This window comes from Denticeps clupeoides, chromosome 12 (assembly GCF_900700375.1).
Source record: "Denticeps clupeoides chromosome 12, fDenClu1.1, whole genome shotgun sequence".
In the NCBI taxonomy this organism is placed as follows: domain Eukaryota; kingdom Metazoa; phylum Chordata; class Actinopteri; order Clupeiformes; family Denticipitidae; genus Denticeps; species Denticeps clupeoides.
In genome coordinates, this window is record NC_041718.1 from 4,175,926 (window position 1) to 4,192,400 (window position 16,475).

General features: G+C 42.3%; 2 protein-coding genes across 2 annotated transcripts; one reads left to right on the plus strand and one right to left on the minus strand.

Moving 5' to 3' along the window:
• Positions 1 to 2,885: 2,885 nt before the first annotated feature.
• rps23 (ribosomal protein S23) lies at positions 2,886 to 4,382 on the minus strand. The gene is made up of 4 exons (XM_028999026.1): positions 4,300 to 4,382; positions 3,603 to 3,762; positions 3,402 to 3,522; positions 2,886 to 3,070 (listed from the first exon to the last, which is right to left on the minus strand). The coding sequence occupies exons 1-4, from the start codon at positions 4,301 to 4,303 to the stop codon at positions 2,924 to 2,926; spliced, it is 432 nt and encodes a 143-aa protein (XP_028854859.1). The 5' UTR covers positions 4,304 to 4,382; the 3' UTR covers positions 2,886 to 2,923.
• Positions 4,383 to 5,609: 1,227 nt separating this feature from the next.
• Positions 5,610 to 16,203, plus strand: atp6ap1la (ATPase H+ transporting accessory protein 1 like a). The gene is made up of 7 exons (XM_028999413.1): positions 5,610 to 5,802; positions 9,196 to 9,236; positions 9,981 to 10,066; positions 10,362 to 10,606; positions 12,966 to 13,016; positions 13,339 to 13,582; positions 14,686 to 16,203. Exons 1-7 carry the CDS (start codon positions 5,699 to 5,701, stop codon positions 14,920 to 14,922), a joined length of 1,008 nt encoding a protein of 335 aa, XP_028855246.1. The 5' UTR covers positions 5,610 to 5,698; the 3' UTR covers positions 14,923 to 16,203.
• The last annotated feature ends 272 nt before the right edge of the window (positions 16,204 to 16,475 follow it).

Consider the following 16,475-nt stretch of genomic DNA (forward strand, 5'->3'; position numbering starts at 1 on the left):
AGAAACACCTGCTATTAACATGACGTTTAATTAATCAATTGGTGTTAGAAATAGCTCATATGAAAAACTAAAACTCTACCAAATGATGTTTAATTCATTGAAATGAATTAAATTTCATCAAGACAGGTCAAATTTTGGCAAGACAAAAGTTTTGTCGCCGATACAGAAATTGAACAAATTTACTGCAAATACAAAAATATGTCAGCAAATGAAGTAGTGGTGCTCTGAAATCCAAATGTAATATCTTGTCTGACTTCCATGCTTCCTCTTTCATCCTAACCCACACATGCTCAGTGATGTTCATGTCTGGTGACTGGGCTGGCCGAGCATCTTGATCTTCTTTGCCTTGAGGAACTTAAAATGAAGTAATTGTCACATGTGATACACAGCAGCACAGCACACAGTGTAATTTGTCCTCTGCATTTAACCCATCATGGCAGCCATGACAGGCACCCGGGGAGCATTGTGTGGGGACGGTGCTTTGTTCAGTGGCACCTTGGCGGATCGGGATTCGAACAGGATTCTGATTATGGGGTCACTTCCTTAACCGCTAGGCCACCACTGCTTTGATGTGGAGATGGAAGTATGTGATGGAGCACCATCCTGCTGCAGAATTTGGCCTCTTTCATGGTTGGGAATATAAAAAGGTAGCTAAGATTTCTTGATATTTCAGACTATTGATGTTTCCTGCCACCTGCAGATCTCTCACACACCCCCATACTGATTCAACCATGGAGGCCATTTTGAGACATTCCAACAAACTGTTCCAGTTGACACAAGGACTTCAGGTGACCAGGTCTTGTGGAGCTCTGCTGCAGTGGAAAATGTGCTGGCCTTGGATTTTTGAGCAAACAAACGGTCCTCTCGAGCAGTTGTCAAAAACATCTCCAGTCTCTTCAAATCTTGAAGCTGTCTGCCACATCAGCAGTGGATCTGGTCTTCAGCCTCTTGATAAGCAACACTTTAGTCTCAGGGTGAATCTTCTAGTTACAGTTGATGTGAAGGTCTAGTGTTCTGGGTTTCTTTTTATACACCTGAGACCTAATTGATCCATTATTAGTCACAGGTGACGCTCATATGACAAGGAGACAACACTTATGTCTTTGCAAAAATGGACTCAATGGGCTTTACGAAGCTTAGAATACTTTTGAACAGTTTTGTTTTGCACTGAAACATTATTACAAAAGCTGTTAGGAGTAAAATGAGACATTTGTTTAAAAAAATCTTGATTAGAAATATATTTCAGCAGCACTTGAGGTCAATTTGTACACAAGTGACAAGACTTTTGTCGGGGACTGAATTATTGCATGATACAGGAGGAGGGGCTACAGCTGCGGTTACCCTGTATTAAGTGAAGTCATTGTGAAACATTGTAGCACAGCACGCGGTGACACAATGAAATGTGTCCTCTGTATTTAACCATCATCCTGAGTGAGCAGTGGGCAGCCATGACAGGCGACCGGGGAGCAGTGTGTGGGGACGGTGCTTTGCTCAGTGGCGCCTCAGTGGCACTTTGGCGGATCAGGTTTCGAAACGGCAACCTTCCAATTAGGGGGGGCGCTTCCTTAACCACTAAGGTATTATTGGTGTGTTTGATTTATTTTTAAAATACCTTTTTAATCACCTGTAAATATTTGCATGTTTTTGAATTCACTTTTTGAGAAAAAGAATAAATAAATAACACTTAAAAAAAAAAAAACACACATAAAAACAAGCACTATTTTTGGATCCACATTGTCGACCTCCTTTCTCCTCCGCCACCAGACTTCCTGCAACAGTCAAGTATTTACAGTAATATGTTTTTTAAAAAATTATTTAAATTTATATTTGAAGCCTTATGTGAACCTTTTTCTGGAACTTAATTGAACGGAAACTGATATTTGAAGTGGACCCAGCCTGATTCCAAACCTTGCTGATTTATATAGTTTATTTCTACAGGCCTTTTAAGTTTTATTCTTACTTTATCTTGGACTGGGGCAGAGGCTGCTATTTCACTTACATATTTGCAAATTATCTTCTGAAATACTTTTGCACTTGTGTTTTTATTAAAATGTGATTTCATATGTTAATATTACAATTTATTGCAATAAAGCCATCAAGCTTAATTTCCAAATTCATGTTTTATGGGTCATTTTTGAAATTTCCTATGAGAACATATCATGTTAAAGCAGAAACTGCTGGTCAGGTCAGCTTTAATTATCTACTAGAAAAACCCAAGAAGGTTTTTTTTTCACGGCCAACTGCTTTATATAGCTTATAATAGTCAAACTTGTGTGCTTGGAAAAAAAAAAAAAAAGGAAAAACTGTTGAGGCCTGGAGAGACATCAAAAGATAAAAATAAAAAATCCAAACACTTTTGATGTAACAAATGTGCCCTAAATCCCCAAAAGGTTTACTGCTATTCTTAAATTGGCACTGTGTGCCGCTATTCAAGCCAAGACCGGCCCGTCTGGTCAACATGACGGAACACAGCGGGAAATATTGCGGTCAGCTGGCTTCATGCATCCAGTGAAGAGGGAAACTCAAATTCCTGCACACAGCTGATTTCATAAAATGTTCATTGGACTTTATGCTTTTTTGCTTACAATATGTGTTTTTAAGAAGCAAACAGGTAGATCACACAATTGACTAGGCCTTTATTTTTTTAAAAAGTAACAATCCCACAAGAACCACATTTTGTTAATGACCTAATTGCTGCATTTCCATGATGACAGTACTATGAAACTTATTGCAAAATCCCTCATTGGAATAAAAACTAAGCATTAAAAAAAAAAAAAAAAAAAAATAATATATATATATATATATATATATATATATATATATATATATATATATATATATATATATATTTAATTCAATGTGACAGACCACACGGAAACTGCTGATGGGATTCAAAAACTTTATTGTACACAAAAGGCAGAATTTAAGATCTGGGTCTTTCCTTCTTGCCTTTGTACAGAGCCAGAAGGGACACGTTGGCCACTTTCACCACCTTGAACCGCACACCGGGAATATCTCCAACGGCGTGTCCTTTACGACCAAATCCTGCCACCAGAACCTCGTCGTTTTCCTAAAATTACAAAAATAAATGCACAATGAGGGAAAGCTTGAAAAGGGAATTTCTGCGCAACCTTTAAAAAGATGCAAACATTTAACTGAGCAGAAATTCTGATGTGAAAAAAAAAAAAAAAAAAAGAAGATCAGTTTCAAGGATGCAGTAAAGACAGTAGCAGATTCAACAAATTAATCAAACTCAATGAAAAGCAGACTTAGACATACAGACTTTAATGGACCATTTAGTACAACCTAAAGTGGCTAAAACTGAGAATTGTGCCATTCTAAGATTAAACTCCAAATTGTGTGGTGCAGTATGCTGTAGAAGAGCCTGCTCCTTGACCGACCTCGATGAAGTTCAAGCAGCCATCATTGGGGACGAACGCGGTGATCTTTTTGCCATTCTTGATCAGCTGGACCCTGACACACTTCCTGATAGCAGAGTTGGGCTGCTTGGCTTCGACGCCCCTGCGGAGGGAAGCAGAAGTGAATTTAAACGAGTGTGCTTGGCCACAGCCGAGGATCCTCACTGGGTTCTCACTGCTTACACTTTCTCGAGGACGATGCCCTTGGCGTGAGAAGCTCCTCCGAACGGGTTCGCCTTGAGAGCCGTGCCCAGGTGGGCCTTCTTGTACTGCTTGTCATGCCACTTCTGCTCACGACGGTGGTTCCGCAGCTTCCTGGCGGTACGCAGACCACGACACTTTCCTAAAGGGCGGAGGGACACGAACAATAAGTAACGAGACCATGGGGCGAAACGGGGATACTTGTAATCGAAATAAGTAATCCTTTTTATTGCTTGTATGTACGTGTGTGTGTGTGTGTTTAATCTCTTTAAATAAAATAGAGGAAGAACTCTTCTCTCCCGCGGACGCTAACCGCTAACCAAGCGACTAGCAAAGCTGCTAACGATCCAGCGGCGGCTACAAATTCTTCTTCAGAACCCCGCGAAATAAATCCACACCGTTAACCCCGGCGAGCGAGCTACGCGACACCGGCCGCCCCAGCGAGCGAGCGAGCTGCGCGACACTCGGCGCGACGGTGGGGGTGCGGGCTGACGCGGCGTGGCCCGAGCCCCACGTTGCGAGGCGGGGGAAAAGGCGCTTAAAACACGCGTCCATCGTCGTAAAAACGCTACCGTGACGAGTTAAACTGGATCGGTGAGGAGAAGGGTCGACTTTCTGCGCACTCCGCCCCGACCCCGGTTCACAGGAACTATAGTAAAACGTCGAATAACGCACGTACCCATGCTGATAGACTCCGAGCCACAGACGAAAAGAACGATCCCAGGATCCTCAGCGCCGATGTTCGCTCCGCAGGCCTAAAGGTGCCCCTTAATAAGCCTGCTTTAAATTGTTTAACTCAAAGTTCTTTTTTTCATTAAACGTTTTACAGATAATACTTTTAAAACAGACCGCATTTTTTACATGCTAAATAAAATTCTTTAAGATCTTTCAGAATAGCCATCAAAAATGTCCTTACAAATGCCTGACTAAAAACAGTCGTCGAGACGGAATCATTCATCAGAATTTTAATAAGATTAATTAATTTTGACCTACGATATCATTTTATCACACATTTTCTGTTTATTTATCACATTTCTCGTGACATGTTCATGGAAGCGATTTCTCAGTGTATAAAGTCCGGCGTTCATTGCACGGTGTATTAGATTTTTTCATAAAATTAACTTTAAATCATATAGGAACCTTTAATGTGATTGATTGTATTTACTTGCTGGACATTTTAAACAAATTTAAAGTGTGTTCTGTGATGAAAACATCAGTTACAGCTGCTGGAGACAGAATTGTTTATTTGACCTTTATTTTACCACACAGGGTATTAATATGTGTTTACAGAGACAGCCTGACAAGTTCCAGAAAAAACACAGAGAAAAAGAAAGAGATCCAACACATTGCTTTTGTCCCATGTAATGCAGTTATTATTGATCGAGGAAATTCTCTGTAATAAACCAGTAGATATGAAGTCGATATCAAATTGATTAGGCTTCATCCAGCACAAATGATACATAACATACTAACACCAGTCCACCGCCCCCATAATGTTCGGTTTATAGAAGGCGGTCGTGTTCTAGCCGTTTGTAATGTAGATTATTGATGAGTTTGAACGTCTGTGCTTCTCCCGGAGACTGTAGCCTATCAGACGCCGCGCCGACGCCTCTCCGTGCCGCATGGATGAGGGGGCTTCCAGGCCCGCGACGGCTCAGAAAACGAGCCCGGCGAAGCGTCTTCACCCACCGCCCCTTTCCTCGCAGCAGTGCGCATCAGCCTTGGAATGAGTTACCGGCCGCTTGGGGATGAAATCTGGGTCACCTGATCGCAATCTACAGTATCCAATCCTGACTCTGGCGCCACCGACGTGGATAATTAACCGCCGGAGCTGTTTAAGAAAACTTGGATTATTGATGGTGATGATTATTTTTGTTGTTATTGCGGGCGGAATAGGCGCCTGTGTATGAGTATGCGCGCGAGGTTCGTGGGTGGGCGTGGCCGTGACGCACGACCGTCTCCGCCGCGCCCGCTCATTGGCCGCCGGCCGCGTCAATCACACAGCCCCAGGTCTCGACTATTATCGCCGCAGATTATGAAGAAGTCATCATCCGAAGCAGCATCATCTGTCCGTCTCGATGGCGCCGCGGACGATCGTGGCGTGTTTCGGCGTGTTCGCTTTTATTGCCCTGCGTCCCTCGTCGTCTCTCGATCAAGTGCCTGCCGTGGTGGGGAGGAGGAGGTAGGTGGCTGGGTGATGGAGAAGTCCCAACTCTCTTTGTTGTAATCGGGGCAAGGAGGGATGCTTTGCGGACGGCATTTGTGTGTCTTTACAGAAAATGTCGCCATAAAATGCCAGAAAACCTCAATCAGTGTTTTTTTTTTTTTTTGAGGGGGGACAGGCTTTGTCTGTTGTAGGTGCGCTATAAATGAGCTTGGAACCTGATCTGGGCTCAGTCAGTGAAACCCTAGAGAAAATCCATTGGTGTTGGTCTGTTGGAATCAGTTTGCTGGGCAAATCCATATCTGCTACTAAAAAAGGAGGCTCACTGCTCACCTGGATTCGTGTTCCCGCTGCGGGAGAGTTGGACCATGGAGACACCATCTCTCCCCATCGTGCCCAGACACAAGTTACCAGCTCCTCTGCTTTTATCACCATGGGCCTGTGGAAAACACCCATAACACATTATTATCTTTACATTTTTTAAATTTCATTTGCAACTTCTTGACACGAAATGTGTTTGGTTTAAAGTTCTAGTTTTGGTCCATCGTCATTTCTTTTGCACTTGGCCATAAATACCACTGTTTTTCATCCATTGTCTTTGAATGGGGGGGTTCATGTTTACTAGTAAAATAGGTATGTTTGAATCCTTTCCAGTTAATTATGGCTTGATGTATCAGATCATTTCTGGTTAGCTGGTCAGAATGGTGTGTTTAAAGACAATTGCATTACAAGATTTTGTGGCCAAGGCTTCGCAGTTATGAAATGTAACATCTGAGATGAAGCTTCTGAGATATTGAGGAATGAAAATAAACTAAATGTAAAGTGCAAACATTAACATGCAATTTTGAGATGACTGCATTTAACTAGTTTCCAACTTAACTTTCAACTATAATGGTAAATAATCGCGTTAGAATCGGTATGGCTCCTGTAGTTAACCTGCAGTTAAAGTTGTACATATTTGGTTTAAAATACATTTTTTTCAACACCAGGTATAGTCTGAATGAAATTCAGAAACTTATATAATAATAATAATAATGAACTCTTTATGTACAATGTTGCCCCACTCAGCAGGTTTGATATATAATTTATTCATTTCCTTAATACAGCCTGAAATGCTTAGAACCTTTGTTGGTCGCTGAAGTGTAGGCTACACAGCGTATTTAAAAAAAAACACACACAAGATCAGCAGAATGTCCCTGTGGTTGTGACCAGCAGGAGAAGATGTATAAACCCACCCTAAGAGAAGTATGATGGGACAATCAAAATCCCAATCGCTCATCACTTATTTGGGCATTTGAGGCAAACATTTGTTCACTTTTTGGCACTCCTAGTGTGCATCTAACACAACGTGGAATCATTCATTAGATCATTTAAGATAAAAAAAAATATTATATATTTGTACTCGGAACACAACCATAAGCCTATTTGGTCATTTGATATAATGAAGTAAAGGTGATTCGTTTATTCAATGAACATAGTTGTTTTGTTATGTGACTGTGTCTCCATCTGCTGATTTCATATGAACCCATTAATCGCGGAGTTGTTTTTTTTTTTTCTTTAATGCCTTTTCTAATTGGCAACATATTGCCTCAAGGGCATTGGGCCTGTTAGGCTGCCTGCTTTAGCGCCTGCACAGATGGGACAGGGCCGCTACATGTAGGGCAGCGCGGGCTTTGCTGCTGTATTAACAGATTTGTCGAGTTTAAAGACGCGCAGCGGCGCTGCGCCGAATCTCGCGAGAACTGGCGCCGCCCGGCCGAACGCATCGATTATACAATTGCCCCGCCCCGCCCACGGGCGGCCCCGAATCGAAGTTGCCAAGTGCGCTGCTTCTACGCCTCATCTGGGCAGAATCACGAGCTACGAGACGACGAGTTAATCGTCATTTTTGTGCTCGCTCAGTCAACCAGAATGTCGGTAATACTGTTTCCTAAGTTTCTTAAAATATTTGGCCAGTCAGTACTCTTCTTTAGTTGATTTCACATTCAAAAGAAGCCACTGAAATTATTTTATATATATATATATTTTTTTTTTATTAAACTGTTGACCCAGCTCTTTGTCACCTCCATCTAGGCATGACATGAGTAGTGCCTTGTTTTGGCCGTCTTTTGGGATGTTCAGGTGCCGAGCTCTGAGCCGATCTGTGATCTGGCAACGGGAGTCCGTCACAAGGAGGGGGGAGATTTGTGTTCATCCTGGAGATTTTTGAAAGCTGCGTTGCTGCTTGATTTAGATGTTTTTGGACGTGTGGGGTGATGTGTTGCCAAGTTTGCTACGTGATGAGATGCATCATTACTCAGTGCTTCTGTAAACGGCCTTACGTAACGGCGCCATGCATTGGGATTGGAGCAGAAAGAGCTGGAGGATGAAGAGGAGGCTGTGTCTAGCGTTCCCCAATGTTTTCTTACATCACTGGAGTGTACTCAGTCGATCTGCAGCCCACTAAATCTCTAAACACGGTTTTATAACCAGATGTCATTTTTAGGCCAATTTCTGGTTGCCAAACGTTTCCATGTGTACCTTAAGCAAAAAAAATAATAAAAATTTAATAAAAGAAAGTGTGGAATGAACAGATGTTATTATGAAAGGTTGATGATTTAGGTGTCATGTTTAGGTGAAATATTTTAGAGGTAAATTAGAGACTTTTATTGCCTATTAGAATTGTAGGTTGAATGAAATTGTCTTTTAATTACAAATATGTTGCTCACAGCGATGACATTTCACATCAAATGTGACAAGTGCGTTTAAAAAGATGACAAATCTTATACTGTCACCCTGCAACCCTCATGCCACCGACCCCACACTGCCATGCAGCTGAACGGAAGGAGGTTACTTTGTAAGACAGGCATGTGTGGTACGGTGGCTTGTGGAAGGACCATAATTAACCCACTGGTCTCATTCTCCACTGGCCTGCCTGATGTGCCCCGCCTCATGTCCCCTGGCTCCCCTTCGCCACACCGGTGTGGCCAGTGGCAGGCCACCTTCTGGTGCGGATTCAGACGCTTCTGGTGTGGCTTGTACGGCCTGATCCGTCACGCTCTTAATCAGTTCTTGGAATCTCGCAGCTAAGCCCATTTCATCTGGTGCTATGGCGCGATTAGATCTTTAAACAGTTTGTCTTAGGATAAGCTGGCATTCTGTTGAGGAAATTATGGGGACAATGAGGTGGACCATGGTGCTATAAGGAAAAACTTTAATACATTGCTTCCTTTGCAAAATGAAATTAGTATTGTAGAGTTTGTGTTTACTTGTAATGTGTGCATTAATATTGGTAACATCAAGAAGAAGTAAAGGTCCAACAACACCAGCAAGTGTGTTAAATACAGAGTCAGAATAATTGTATGGAAGTTCTCATGGTTAAAAAATATACTACAAATGAAATGAATGTTTTCCTTCTCTTCTTGTCTGTAGTTTGGATGGCCTGTCATTTCAACCCAGCAATGTCAGAAACAGTAAGTTACCATGTGTGATGTCACATCTGTTTTTATTTCGCTGTATGAGTATAATATGAATATTATAAAAACTCTCATCATGAATGGTCCAAAATCTCATACCTGTTATTGTATATTAGTAGAAGATTCTGAGAAAACACGGGTGGTAGTAGCCTAGTGTGTCACAGGTTCAAATGCCACTTTCCACCATGGTGTTGTTGAGCAAGTCACTTAACCGTGAGTGTCTCTGCTGGGGGCGGTGGTGGCCTGGCAGGTAAGGAAACGGACCCATGATCGGAAGGTTGCCGGTTCGAAGGTCCCCACACGCTGCTCCCCGGGCGCCTGTCATGGCTGCCCACTGCTCACCAAGGGCTATGGTTAAATGCAGAGGCCACATTTCGTTGTGTCGCCGTGTGCTGCGCTCGCTCTGTTTGTTCTTCTCCGTGCAGTCCGCCTCTGTGTCGATTTGAATTTCACTTTCTCTGTCCCTGTCACTACTGACTGTAAGATGAGGGCGTCTGAGCGTTCTGCCAGATACAGGCAAATCTGGTGAAAATGTGTCAAAATTGCCAAGTACTGTATATGCCATAAAAAAATAAATCATCAATATTAACAAAAAAGCAGCCAGAATGATGAAAGAGCAGCCTTGAGCACACTTGAGGAATGCCGCAGTCATCGAGTGCTTCTGTCTGGAGCGTGTAGGTAAATGTTGTGTGGGGCCCTCGAGGGCCTGGATTTATGACGCTTTCCCTCTTCCTGCCTCAGATGGAGTGGACGCCCGGAGCCACGGTGCCTCTAAGGGGGACAGCGCGCTGCTCGCAGCCGAGAACCCGCTCAGAAGAGTTCTGCAGGTGGGCTTGCCACCAAGATGCACCCGAGATCCAATGTGACCTTGGCCGACACCCGTGACAAGGTTTTCCCTCGCAACCAGAGGACATTAATCCCAGCCGGAGCACATTGTGTCCAGGGGACAGATGATTAGAGTTATTCTTTGGGGAAATGACATTCTGATTTTGGATGAATGCCCCTGTCCCACAGGGAGTCGTGTTTAATAAAAGAAATAATTGAATAGACGATAACACGCCTGCGGTTTGGGACTGTGGGATCAGTCTTTGATCGCTCCCCTGCTGCTCCCTGTGTCCTCAGCCCTACGGATGGCAGCTGCACTCTCCTCTGCGGACCAAGCGGAAGCTGCTTCAGGCCCCCGGGTCCATCCTGCCCTACTCCCCCCTGAATGTGGCGTACAACGGCAAAATCTGCATCCTCTTCAGGGCCCGCAAGCTGGCCGTCAGGTATAAGAACCACACCCTGGTGGACCTGACCGAGCGAGCGTTCGGCCCGGAGGCACACGTGGACACCAAAGGCTCCTCCTGCAGTAAAGACAAAGCCACGTAAGTTCTCCCTGCAATACCTCAACAAATGTGATTCCTTGCTCTCTGTTTACTGTTCACAGTCAAATGTCTTGCTTTTTACTCGACTACATTATGCAAAACCAAGAAAAAGAACATAAACGCAGCTGTGAGTGGCAGGTGTCTTTTAATAACATTTATAACCTCTTGCTAAGTTACAACATTTTTTTAACCCTATCTTATGTTCTCAAATCCTGTTATTTCATAACCGCTTGGTTCTGGCTATGGTTTTATTCTTGATATTCTGTTAATAGACTGGCGATGAATGACCTTTCACCTTGGCGGTTCGGCATTTGAACCCATAACCTTACGATTATGAGTCCGCTTCCTGAACCTATGGCCACCACTGCCCCAAATGAGATGTGATTAAGTGTCCTCTTACCAAAGTGATAATGGGAGACATAATAAATGATTGGACTTCTACCTTTGATCCTTAAGTACACTTGAAGGCAAAAACCTTTGTACTTTTACACGAGTGTAAGCGGATTACTAGAGTTATCTTTTACCTTCGTTCTCTGTACTTTAACACGAGTAGATGGCTTAACTAGCGGAGTAGAAGGCGCAGAGCTGTTGCAGGCAGGGGCCAGTAAAATGCGTAATGAAAGTAATGAGTGCTGTTAGGGCTGATTCATTATGTTCAATGGCTGCCGCACTCCAATGTGCTCGCCATGCACACTCGAACGACTCTCACGACACGCTCGTGCCTCGGATCATTGTTGTAAGCCCACGTAACAGCGTCTGTACAGCGCCTCCAGTAGCTTGCAAGCGGCACGTTTCTTGGGAGCGTCATACGGATCAGCCATTGCAGAATGGAAATGTAAGATACATGAACGTATGTTACAACTAAGAATTCCGTTGTCGTTTTATTTAGTTTTGTTTGGTAAGTGTTTATTAGAGTTCATTGATTTAAAAAAACAGACACAACACACTCTCTACGTACAGAAGCATTAACATAATTTGAGTACCCTAACCCTAATAAATTTAAAGTGCTCCTGCTTGCAGAGTTGGTGCAGATGTGCATGCATTTGTTGGATGCAAATAAAACTAATATGGTGCCTCATTGGTACCTTGGGTTTCTTAGTGAGCTCCGTAATTGCTTCGATAATTGCTTCCATCTATTAAAATGTCCCGTAAAAGAGGCCTTTGGAGCTGACAGGGTTGTGTTGGATAAAATAACCGTCTACTTCTTGCCCTTGTGGGATTTTTCCGTAGCGCTGACTTCATGTGAACTAGCTGTTTGAAGTTACTGTTACACATGAATTGATTCGCATTTAGACACTCACATCAACTTCCTGGACAAAATGTAGGCACTTTCTGCCAGATATCACCCACGGCTAGGTGCCATCGAAAAAATGAATTAACTTTGGGTCAATTGACAATTGCTGCTTGTTACTCAACTATATGGGGACAGTTTGGAGGGGCAATATAAGGCGTAGCATGTTGGGAGTGAATTCTTCAGCAAAAGCGCTGAAAACCTGTATGGATGGTTAGTATGGTAGTGGGCGTGTCCAAAGACTTTTTACTGGCAAAGGAAAAGAGGGAAAGACAGGACCCTCTTCAGGCTACAGATAACGTGCAGGCAGTACAGACATATCATGTGTATTTCTGTAAATCCTGAACACATTTGTGAACGCTACTTATATTCCATGTCTATTTAAATGCCATGAAGATGATCGATTCATTTCCAGTACTGCAGAAGATGTGTAGCATGCACTTGATGTGGTGCTGCGTAGTGCTGCGCATAGTTCACTTAAATTACAGCCTACTGCCTGTGTGGGATGTGGAGAATCTCACTTCGTAACACTCTCATTATTATCAATACTATAATTATAGCTCTTCTTTGTTATATTACATTGATTAATGGGTATATATTAGATTCTGATGTGTCTGAATATACAGATTTAAAGACAGCTGTGAGTCCTTTGCACAAATATAACCTACTTGTATGTAGCTATGAATAACAGCTTCTGTTCACTGATTAAAGGGGCATTAAAGGGCTTAATAATAAATGACTTGTACATTCATGTACTGCAACACTCTGTCAGATCAGACTGCTCTGTAATGTTCAAAGTGGCCTCAGGTAATATTCATTAGGGCTGCGGTCCACATATGGACTTACTGATAATCATCATACGCTAAAACAACTTATTTCTAATAATATCCCGGTGCGGTTTTCCTTTAATTTTAATATTGTGATGTATATACAGACATACAGAGATACAGACATCATAATACATTACATCATACATAATAGATAAGATTTTATGTTATTGAAATAGATCAACTTCCATTTATTGCACCAGATGTACTTACTTGTTAGTCTGTGTTTTCATTTCGTTAGGCTCATCATGCGTTTTGGGGATGTGGAAGACTTGAAGGGGCTGGCAATCAGGTTGGTTTCCCTTCTTCCAATCAAATCTACCTTTTTATCCTTTATATATCCTTTAAATATAAATACCTTTTTAACAATGGTCACCATTGACATGCTGTTGCCTGTATCAGATGCCCTTATCCAGAGCGACTTACAATTAGTAGTTACAGGGGACAGTCCCCCCCTGGAGACACTCAGGGTTAAGGTTCTTGCTCAGGGACACAATGGTAGTAAGTGGGATTTGAACCTGGCTCTTCTGGTTCATAGGCGAGTGTATTACTCACTAGGCTACTACCACCCTTAAATCATTATTGTGTGTGTCTGTGTTTCGATTCTCCCACAGACTACAAATGTCCAACACTTTCTATGAGTCAGCTGGACAGAACTGGTTCACTCTCGACAGCGTTCACATCCACTATAACTGGACGCACGAAGCCGCCTTCAACGCCACCGACATCTACGCTCCCTCAACCAACTCCTACCACTGCCAACACGTCAGCAGCCTCCAGAAATATGACACCCTCCTGGTGCCAAGCTCCAGCGTAGACAATGCTGCACACTGGCACATTACATTCACCGATTTCCAGGTTGGTGCGGCCCGCCTCGTCCTCTCTGCGGCTACACCGAACCCACGCGCAGACGTGACTGATTCCCTTCTATTTCTGGGTTCAGCCTCAAGATTTTGTCAGAGATTTATTTTCAATCATGCCAATCTCTCTCTCTCTCTCTCTCTCTCTCTCTCTCTCTCCGGAACGCGCCAGAGGCAAAAGCGCTTAGTCTGATGCTAATGTGACGCTTCTTGACTGACACGAACGGTCGTCTTCATGTACTCGGCGGTGGTGGGGGCGGGCTGTCAACACCTTTTGCTGATTAAGGCTTTATTCGCCAGGCGCCTCACTTGGTCTGAGCTGCAGGTTTTGCGTCGTCAGCTCCACTTCGCGCAGGCGGCGCCATGAAAGTGCCTGCACTTTAGGTATAGACTATAGACTTAATTCTAGGCGCGTCAAAATAATTGCCGTCGTTCATTTGCAAGGAAGTGAGAGTGTTTGTATAAATGCTGAAATTGTTCTGACCCATGCATGGGCACATGCCAGGCAAGGCGTTAATAACAGTGCCAGCCTGGGAAGTACCAGAGAATTATGTATGTGAAAAAAGGTGTGGACTCGTCGGTCACTTGCTTATGAAGGCTGGGTCACCCTGCCTGTCTCTAAGAATATCAATAGTAGTAACAATAAATTGTAAATATCAAATATTAGTCCATTGTATCTAATTAGTCAGGTGCTATTGGAGTTTGATCCAATATCAGAATATGTTTGCCAATGTACAATGTACCCCAATAAGAAAACAGCTAGAATCAAAGAAACATTTAATTCAGCTAAATCAGCAAACAGTGTTTTATAAGGAGCTTTATAGCAATTTGAAATGACAGAACCAGGGAAGTGATACCTGCTGCTCAGAACTGTGTATTCTAATGAATTAATAAATCTGACAAAACTTGTTAAATCACAAAGTGTGACACACAAAAAGCTGCCTGGAATGACATACATTTGGATTTGGAGTCAAAAGAACTGAGCAAGAACTTGTTTAAATGTTAAACTTGATCGATACCTTTTAAGAAGTTCACTTCCAGGCAGCTTTTGTTTTGGCATTTCCGGCATATTTCTGACACTCTGTCTGTCTGGTTTGATAGATACAGGCTTTCAACGTCCTGTCCAAAAAATTTGCCTCTGCCAGCGACTGTGCCACCTTCTTCACCCCAGCAATCCTGATGGGCTTGATAACCTCCCTGATTCTGCTGCTGGTCCTGGCCTACGCGCTGCACATGGTGGTGCACCTCAAGCACATCGACCGCTACGAAGAGCACAAGACCACCGTCTACTTCCCCCGCAGCACAGAGGCGGACTGCACGGAGAAGAACAACTTGTAGGAGCACAAGACGAAGCAGCTTCTCCACACGTTGACTTGAAAGCCCACCACCTCCTCCAGCTCTGTGGACCTCTCGGAGAGTGACTGTGAGCTCTGGGGCCTTGTCGGCGGACTCGACTGACAGACATGACTGTAGCTACCCAACGCGCAGCTACTGCTGGACTCTCCGCTTGTTACGGTGGCGGGCTTTTGCATAGCCGCGGCTGGAGAAATTGCCCTTGGTTTTACCCACATCGTCTTTTAACGGATTCGGAGATGAGGATTCTGGCGAACGTCTGCCAATTTCACTGCACAGTAAATGATGGAGGAGAATACAAATTACAGAAGAAGGGAGTCCAACTTTGAATGAAATTCAAAATTTAATTAGCACAGTATAAAATATTTACCAGTGAATACCAGCTTATTTGATGAAACGGATACCCTTTTTATTAAGGTTTAATACCAAAATGTGTATGAGCCAGTGGCTAAATTAAATTAATTACATTTAAAATGACAGTAAATCATATAATTCTGTTATTTTTGTATTAACTATATATAAAATATTGTTTTCTAATTAGTGTCTTTAAAATATATATTATATATACATGCAGTGGAAACCTGACAGACATTTTTTTATTAAGCACTTAGCACAATAACATTATTATATGATTTACAATTTGTCAAACTATTTACAATTTGGGACGTTTGTAAAATAAATACACAATTTGCAGATGAACCTTGACAATGCATCCCTAGTCAGATTGGAAGTAGATATCCATCGAAGATGTTCCTCCGGGAGGATGTGTTTTTTAATTATTGTGTTATCGGGACTTTGTGATTTTCTTTTTGTAAATCATGTTTTTTTTTTTTTTTTTTAATTTGTCTAACGTGTACTATTTTAAGACAAGCCTTTTCCACTGAAAATGTTCTATAGAAAAACATTAACCTCTTAATAAAGTGCTGGTCATTTAATCTAATACCCATAGAGAGCTCAAAACTGAAGCACCACCACCAGCTTATTGTTGTGTAGTACCATGCAGCATACCAGTGGCTAGACAAGACATAATACCACAATAATCTGATGATTAGCCTTGTGCAATGTATATTGGTAATAATCATGATGTTCAAAACCAGGGAGAATACAGTTTTCATATGTGTATTTGGGAGAAATGTAATCTGCTGTTGGCTCAAATTTGTAAAATTAATGTGAAAAAATGAAGAGAAATGTAACTGGTGTATTGGTGTGTGTTGTTATCTCAGTTTCTACAAACACGTTCAATAAAATCCGAGCAGGTAAGTTCAAGTTGTTTTCAATGTACTGATGTTCTGCTATATTGTAAGTTGAGAGAGAGAGAGAGAGAGAGAGAGAGAGAGAGAGAGAGAGAGAGATATATATATATATTCAGCTGCAGTTGTGGATTTGTAATTAGTAGAGTAACTATTAATTACTATTATAGAGTAATTAGTACATAACATCTACAATAAATTATAAACAATAAATGAAGTCCTACAGTTACAGGTTAAATGCAAGTTACTGTAGAAAAGTCAATTCTGTCATTTTAGTATTAGTATTTG